The 8,092-nt window shown below is 60.4% G+C and overlaps 1 protein-coding gene across 1 annotated transcript; it reads right to left on the bottom strand.

The window, feature by feature from the left end:
- Nucleotides 1-1,465: 1,465 nt before the first annotated feature.
- RAB26 (RAB26, member RAS oncogene family) lies at nt 1,466-7,111 on the bottom strand. Its single transcript, XM_007100070.4, has 9 exons — nt 6,730-7,111; nt 5,535-5,645; nt 3,080-3,121; nt 2,921-2,987; nt 2,684-2,736; nt 2,217-2,282; nt 2,060-2,116; nt 1,893-1,969; nt 1,466-1,791 (listed from the first exon to the last, which is right to left on the bottom strand). The coding sequence occupies exons 1-9, from the start codon at nt 6,922-6,924 to the stop codon at nt 1,689-1,691; spliced, it is 771 nt and encodes a 256-aa protein (XP_007100132.1). The 5' UTR covers nt 6,925-7,111; the 3' UTR covers nt 1,466-1,688.
- Between the last annotated feature and the right edge of the window lie 981 nt (nt 7,112-8,092).

Here is an 8,092-nt window from a genome sequence, read left to right as displayed (position 1 = left end):
CCCAATTAGGTAGGGTCCACAAGCCCAGTGCCAGCCTGAAGAAGCTACAGAAGACAGACCTCCGCCCCTCATCTTCCCAATAAAGAGTTCTTGGGGTCCACGTCACTTGGGAGATTTGAGGTAAGAGATAGGTGGCTGAGCAGCTGCAACCATTCTCCTGCTGACACTTCAAGATAAGGTACTAGCAGGAGCTTTGGGCCCTGACTGGGTGGAAGACAAAGCGACTACAGTTTCCTCATTCTTGTGGTCAAGGGGATTTTCCAGCCCAACACATCTGTTTCAAAGTCTTGGTCTCTTCTGGATTCTTGGTCTCGTTGGATTCTTTCCTCAAAGAAGACATCTGTAAGTCTCTGAAGTGCTTAGCAATAAAGCAAAGGTGGTGAGTTGAAAGAAAACAAAAACAAAAAAAACAATCCAGAATTGAGGAAAATGTGTTCTCAATATAAATAAATGTTTAATTCATTTGGCTTTCCTTATAGCTTGACTGATTTTAAATAGTTAACTTCTCTGTAAGTCTCTGAAGTGCTTAGCAATAAAGCAAAGGTGGTGAGTTGATTGGAGCACACGTGTCTTTATTTTCATGCCTGTTTGCACCCCAGAGGATTTTATGGGACGACTGGGTCATCCCTGGGCAGTCTCAGTTAGGGGCAGAGCATGAAAATGGAAGTTCACGCCAGTGACTTTCCACCTATTTGGACTGCCTTCTCTGTTTTTACCTGTAAGGATAGGTTTTCTTGTGTGCCTTTGCCTTGGGGTGGGTGGTGAACTCTTAATTCCTCTGATTCCTCAATAACAGTCCCTGAGCATTGCTTTCTTTCAGTGGACAAGGCAGGCACTCCAGAAAACACAACTTTATTCACTAGGACTGGAAACAAAAGCTCTCAATCAAAACACTGACATCAAGATTTTAGTACAAGGTGGAGTGCCCTGCCCACCCCCCTGGCTTGACCTTGCCAAGCCCAGGCCCTGTATCAGCCTGCTGAGATGGGACCCTGGTCAACAGGCGAGGGCTGGCAGTCCTGGTTTGCCTGACATTTTTGTGGCTTCCCACATGCTATTCACTGCATTACAAAGCCACAGCCTTGGCATCCTCCAAGGTAACATGAAAGACCCTGTTGATGTTTGAACCAGGGCCTCCTGGTGGGGGGGCTGGCAGCAGGCAGCTCTGGTCCTTGGGGCACAGATGCATGATGTGATTCGCGGTGAAGCCCTCTGCCCCAGGTGTGGGCAGGAATCCTGCCTGGGCAACGTGTGCAGCTGCAGACATGGCTTTCTAGGTGTTTAGGCACTGTACACGTGGCGCGGGCACCGCATCCCAGCCTGGAAGCTGGGCGTGCCCAGGAGGGGGCGGCAGAGCACCGTGGTCCAGAGGACCAGGCGCCTGGCAGTCTGTACATTGTTGGGTAGCCCTCCTGTGTAGAAGTTGGTTGCTCTTCTGTGAAGACTTTGGGGGCATGGCCCTCAGGCAGCAGCAGGTGAAGGAGGGCTGCGGACCCTCTGGCTTCCTGAAGCCTGTTTGTTGGGACTGAGGCTCTGGATGGCTGCCCAGATGAGGGAAGGGCAAGGCTCAGCCTGGGATTCCTAGAAACAGACACCCTGGGACTGGCTGCTGGGTGGTGAAGTCAGGGGTGTGTAGACTCTATCCAGTCTTCCAGGGAGAACACCCTGGTGGCTGTCCCCAGCCAGGTTCAGGGTTTGCAGCAGGAGTCCCCCCGGCCCTCCCTCTTGATGTAGTCGTGCAGCTGAAAGCGAGGCTCACTAGGAGTTTTCATGCAGCGCTGCTTCAACTCCCTGTGGGGCAGAGATGACCATGGAATAGGGTGGTCTGTACCCCGAACAAGGGGATTCAGACGCTGGGTCTGGGGGTCTTCCTGATAACTGCCAGGACTTACTTTGCTATGGCCATGAAAGCCAAGTCCACATTGAGGCCCGTCTTGGCGCTGGTCTCCATGAACGGCAGCCCGTACTCCTGCAAACAGCCGTTGGCCACCTAGTGGGGACGGCTCAGGCCCTGCAGCCCCAGGGGCACTCTCTGGCTGCCCACCCAACCGCAGCTCACCTTGGCCAGCTTCTCCCCATCTTCCCTTTTCACCACACGCTCCTGGGCAGAGTCCACCTGGCACAGGAGTCTTGGTGAGAGTTGGCCCCAGCTCACTCCCCTGCCACCCTCCACCCTCTGTAGAGCCAGGGTAGATGAGACAGGCTGGGGTGCCCACCTTGTTCCCCAGCAGCATGAGTACCACATCATGCTGGGCGTACTCCTGGATCTCTGTCAGCCAGGCCTGTGGGGGGAGAGCTGAGGACAGGCTGGAGGCTGGAGCTCCTGGCATCCCTTGCCCCCCTCCAGGACACACCCCACAGAGCGCCTGTCAGTGTCTGGCTAACAGGAGGGCCCCTGAACTAGTGCTCCCCATGTGCCGTGCAGGGGTGATCCATCAGGTACCTTATCTAAGGAGTTGGGCTGTTGGACTAGGTTTCCCCGGCCCCCTTCAGCTCACTCTCAACCTGAGCCACTGTACTTGGGCCATCAGGAGCCCAGAGGGGCAGTCTTTCCCTCGCCCCACTGTCAGTAGGGTCCTCAGAACTCTCTGGGACCCTGATGCCATCTGTGTCTGAGGGAGGCTGGGGATGGGGTCAGGCCCCATCTCGGCCTGTCTCCGCCACCAGGAGGGAAGCCACTGACCTGGATGCTGTTGAAGGAGGCCTTGTTGGTGATGTCATAGAGCAGCAGCAGTGCTGGGGGCAGAGGGCCAGTGAGGACACCTGCAGAGCCCACAGTGGCTCCCCATCACCCTCACCCTTATGCATCGCACCCTTCACACTTCTGCCCACTCACACCCAGGGTGCCCTTCTCCAAGCAGAAGCCTAGGGAGTGTGGACCCAGCTCCCTGGAGCTAGGGTACAGTGCCCGTGAGCTCACCATGAGCGTCTCGGTAGTAGGCATGGGTGACGCTGCGGAACCTTTCCTGGCCAGCCGTGTCCCAGATCTGCAGCAAGGGCATAGTGCAGCTGTCAGGGCTGCCCAGTCCTTCCCAGGTGCCCCCTGCCCTCAATTACCCCTCCCCCAGTCACCTCTCACCTGTAGCTTCACCTTCATGCCATCCACATCCAGAACTTTGTTCTGAAACACAACCAACCAGCTCCAAGGAGGGCCCAGGGCCGAGTGCACCGTCCTAGGCAACAGCTAGACCGGTGCCACCCTCCGGTGGGGGGGGGGAGGGGTGGATAGGGTGGGGGAGGCAGGCAGTGCCAGGCCAGGACTGAGCCTGGGACTGAGGGGCCGCCGGTGTGTCCCTGAATTCATTATCCCGGGCCTCAGCTGGCTCTGCCTCCAGGGCCCACCTGGTTCTCCTCACTGCCCTCTACCTACAGATAAAGCTTCCCCTTGAATCCAAGTCCTGGTGTCCACCCAGCTTTCCCCCATACCTCCTACACCTCCTGCTGCTGAGCCCCTCCTGGTGACCCGTGCACAGAGGGTGCCCAGGCCACCCCTGCTCAGCTGGCTGTCCTGATGGACTGGAAGGTTGCCGCCCTCCATGGCCAGCTGTGTCCATTCTGGGCCAGGTGGTTCTTCCTCTGCCCATCCTGGAGGCCTGACACACAGCCCCACCAGCTCCCCAGCCCTGCAGGGCCCCCGGTCGCCACCCACCCCAGTCACTCACTGAGTCCTGTTGCTCTGCACCCAGCCCCTCCCCTCTCTCTCCTTTACCCCAGCTGCCCTCCTCCCCCTGGTGCCCAGCCCCGGTGGCTTCCCCGAGCCTACTTGCCCGTTCAGCGTCACACTGCACGCCTCCCCGCTGCACTCTGCTCCTAGGTCTCAAGGCCCTGCTCCAGCCCCCTCTCCCAGGCCACCAGCACTTCTCAAAGCTCTGCACACACTGCTCCTTTTGCTTAGAGCCACTTGCACGACTTATTTGAAGTCACCCACCGTGTGACCCCAGGCCCATTACTAACACTGTGCCTCAGTTTCCCCATCCACAAATGGGGTTAGCCAGGGTGCTCATCACATGGCTGCCCCGATTACTTTATAAGCTACTATATGCAAAGCACTGAGAAACGAGTCTGGCCTGGTACCAGCTAAAGTGTAATTTAAAAGCCTCTCTTCCCGCTCCAACGGCAGCTGCCTGAGGATAGGGGCCCATGCAGTAAGCAGTGAGCCCAGAACTTGGCCTGGTAGTACACAGTGAGTGCTCATTATGTGCTTGGCTGATGATGCTCCCTAGCCAGGCCCTCCCAGTTCAGGACTAGAGCAGGGAGTGGCTCAACCCTGGTTCCTATCTGCTGGTGTGGGGACAGGAGCTGCTAACCACCAGCTGAGGCCCCGGGCAGCAGAAACAGCACCACCTCCCTCTTCACCCAGCGCCTGCTGTCAGGGTGCTTCTGGGCCTCCAGGGAACTGGGTGCAGCCATCTGCCCCGCTGCAGGGAGGCTGGGGAGGACACCTCGCCTTCCCTGGCACCCTGAACAGGGGTGCGAACCACACAGCCTCACCACCTGCCCCAGAGCCAAGAGGGAGGTGAGAAGGGGGGAGGTGAGGCCAGAACAGGCAGAGGACTGGGCCTAAACCTCCCCCTTCTGTCACCTCAACCCTTACTTCATCCCAGAGGACTTGAGGGGCTCTGCCCCCACAGACAGGGTAGAGAATGGCTCCCCGGACTGGAGGGAGCCCCCCCTTCCCAGTCCCCAGAAGGGGTGTCCCTGCCAGCCTTCTGCTGACTGGGTCTAATGAAAGGGTGAGAAAAATGCAAATTTGGGATTTGCTGAGAACACATCACCTCAGCACGTGGAATTTAGACTGATGCCTGAGCCCTGCAGGCCTAAGGCTGTGGCCCTCATCATTCCCCTGTGACCCCACAGGCTGCTTGGGGTGCTGGAGGGCTCTTGGGGAGCCAAGAGTCCAGGGACATCCCCCAGAAGGACCCCAGGACATAGCCCTCTAGCGGGGGGTGAGGTGGTGAGGGGGCTCCGCCAGGGAAAGCAGCCAGGTGGGGAGCATTTCCCATAAGCCTCCTCACCCAAGGGCAGGGACTTCTCCCTGGCTCTGAGACCGGGTGTGTGCTTCAATGCCACAGCCATCTGTCTGGTATGGCCTGGGCAGGCCACCTGGCACCTCAGGGCCCCTCTGTACAGTGGGGCAGCAATGCTGGCCTCCTGAGTGGACATGGGTCTTGAGTTCCCATGGGGACACCAGCATCCACCGCCCCCAATGCACAAAATACAGCCCCAGGGTCGTGCCAGCCCCAGGCACAGGGGTACCATCTCTGCTTCGATTGTATACAGCCACCACCTCTCTCCAGGACCTTGAGATGTCGGGAGGCAGGCAGCTTGGTGGTTAAGGCATCCCACCTCAACCACCTTGACCGTGGGAGCCAGGTGGTCCAGCCAGGAGCTCCACCTCATGAGCCTGTCGGTGCCATAGGGATAATGGAGAACCAGCTGCCCAGGGGTGTTTCGAGCAGCTATTAGCTGGTGTTGGGGGCCCAGGGCATGGGCTGGGCCCAGTCAGTGCTTGGGACATCAGCCTCCACTCTTACCCTGAAGTCGATGCCCACAGTGGAGATGAAGGTCCCTGCCAGGAAAGCCCCATCCTTAAAGCGCACGAGTAAGCAGGTTTTCCCCACGCCTGAGTCTCCCACCAGCATGACCTGGGGCACAAACAGCAGAGGGGACCTGGGTGCTGGCCCACCCGGAGGGGTGTCTGGTCTTCCCTGAGCTGGCCTGGTCAGATGGGCTGTGGGTGAGGGTCAGAAGTGGAGGGAGGTATCCTAAGTCTGCAGGTTCAGTAGGGCCTGGGGGAGACACAGGGCCTGGACTTCCAGCTTCCACCTCTAGAAGGTTCTGTCCCCTCTCCTGAACATTGGCCTGTCTCCATCAGTGGGGAGTGGGAGTAGCTGCCTCCATCCAGGGTGCTACCTGGACACCATGCTTGGTCTGGAAGGGGAGCATTTGGGGCTTAGTGGGGAGCAGAACCTGAGGGTTGGCCGCTGGGAGGCCTGGGTGGGGGGCCTCTGTGCCAGGGGGCTTCTTACAATCCCAGCAAGGCTCTAGAGGAATTTGCCAAGTGAGGGTCAGATCTTGACATGAGGAGAGGCTCAGACCACGTCTGTGGACAGGGAGGGGCAGTCAGGGCTCCCTCTCCTTCTCCCCTCCCCCAGCCTGTTGCCAGAGGCTCCAAAACCCAAAGATGGGCCTGCCACCCCCGTCCCCACAATTCACAAGCTTCTGCCTTGGCCTGAAGGAGGCCCCAGCATTCCCCACCAAACTGGCAAGCCTCTTCTTAGTCTCGCCTCCTAAAGAGAAGAGACCAAAAGACCCTGGGGGTGAGAGAAGGCAGCATATGGGAAATGATGAGCGTGGGTGTGGGCAGGAGCATAAGGGAACAGGGAGAGGACACCTGCCAGGCTCTGACTTCCGCAGGACCCCTTGTCCGGCCATGTCAGCTAGGTGGGGGGTGGGGAGGGGGAGGGGGCAGCCCCTGCCATATGTTGGGTATCCCAAACCCAGGTTTGACAGCTGTGTGTGTGTGTGTGTGTGTGTGTGTGTGTGTGTGTGTGTGTGTGTGGTGCACCGCGCCAGCCATGCCAACTGCAGCTGCGGGGTGCCGCTCGAGCCAGCTCCTCGCCGAAGGTCTGCAGGGCCCTGCACCCTTTCCCCGGACCCCCTTCCCCACTCTGCTCCGGCCGGAAGCCACCTGCTGCGCTCGCATGGGGCTGGGGGTGCCCGGCTCACCTTGAAGGCGACGTCGTAGAAGTCACCGCCGCCGCCAAGCGAAGACCGGCCAGGCTGCGGGGGCCCGTTGGGAGGTGCCTCAGGGCCAGGGCGCGCAGTCCCAGGGCACACGGGCCGGGACTCGTGGGTGGCGGGCAGTGCGGAGGTAGCGGGCGCGCTACCCCCCTTGCTCTTGGGGGTCTTTTTCCTGGACATGGCAGGCGGGCTGGCGTGCGCTCAGTACGCTCCCGCTGCAGCCGCCGCGCCCCGGGACACCCTGCTCCCCGCGCCCTCGGAGCCAGACCCAGACCCTAAGCCGAAACCGTCCCGCGGCGGCTGCAGCTACCTCCCAGGCGCCCTGCTCCGCGCCGCCCCGCCCCCGCCGCCCCACAGCCCCGCAGCCACTCAGGCCCGGCCTCCCGCCGCCGCTACCAATGGCCGCTCTCGGGCGGGGACATGCAAATGAGCTGGCCTCCCCGGGGGCGGGGTCAGGAGGTCCGGGCCCTGCCCTGGGTGCTCGGGGTCCGAGAGCCTCTGTCCATTGGGGACAGCTACCTCCCTGCCCTAGAGCCAGCGACGTCCTTCCATATCTGCATCTGGCCTGGGTGCGGGTAGGGGGCGGTGGGTGAGGGAGGCAGTACCCGGCGTTCTGTCGTTCCTCTGCTGGCTGTGCACAACCCCTCCCGGCTCTGCCCCTTGCCCAGTGACCCCCACTGGACTGCCTCCGGGCCTGGGACGAGGAGAGTGCTGTGAGATGGGGGCACTAAGGCAGTGGACCTGAGTGGGATGGGCACCCTGGGATTCTGTCCCTTCTCCGCCGGAGATGCCACCTGGCCTGCTGCGGCACCGACCCCCTCCCTTCCAGGGCAGGAGGGTCCAGGAAGCTCCAACACTCGGGCTTGGCAAACAAACCCGGGTGCGCCCCGCCGCTTGGGGCTCAGCTGACAGCTGGTTATCAGGGACAGGACATAGCAGCCGGGCTGAGCCGGCAGGGCGCTCTATCCCGCAGCTTCTGCCTGCTGGGCTGAAGCTTCAGGATCCTTGGGGAAAGGGAAATCACTGTCACAGCCAGTAGCAGGCCTTCTGAGAGTCCCCTCCCCTGGGGTTCTGCCCTCAGGGATCTGGGAGGTGAAGGAGGTGGGAGGCCCCTCTGCCAGGCTGTGGCTGTCTCCTTGGCTCTCCAGTGCTTTCAAGTGCTGATAATCCAAACCCTATGCTGGTCCCTGGCAGACTCCTCTCCAGGACCTGGCACCTGCTCCCCTCCTGGACTTCCTGGGGCTCTGTCCCAGGACTCCCACCCACCCAAGATGCTCTGGGTTTTGAGAGTGAGGCTGAGGTGGTCATGAAATCCTGGGAGTGGTGAGCAGAGATGCCCCTCTCCCAG

Source organism: Physeter macrocephalus, chromosome 14, assembly GCF_002837175.3.
Source record: "Physeter macrocephalus isolate SW-GA chromosome 14, ASM283717v5, whole genome shotgun sequence".
Classification (NCBI taxonomy): Eukaryota; Metazoa; Chordata; class Mammalia; order Artiodactyla; family Physeteridae; genus Physeter; species Physeter macrocephalus.
This window is presented reverse-complemented; position numbering and strand designations above follow the sequence as displayed.

What these genes read in the sequence shown, in the direction of transcription:
- RAB26 (XM_007100070.4), bottom strand. Translation starts at nt 6,924, where the DNA reads ATGTCCAGGAAAAAGACCCCCAAGAGCAAGGGGGGTAGCGCGCCCGCT. An exon ending in CTGTGGGCATCGACTTCAGG is followed by an intron (nt 3,122 to 5,534) that starts GTAAGAGTGGAG and finishes GTTGTGTTTCAG; the next exon opens with AACAAAGTTCTGGATGTGGA. An exon ending in TCATGCTGCTGGGGAACAAG is followed by an intron (nt 2,117 to 2,216) that starts GTGGGCACCCCA and finishes CTCCTGTGCCAG; the next exon opens with GTGGACTCTGCCCAGGAGCG.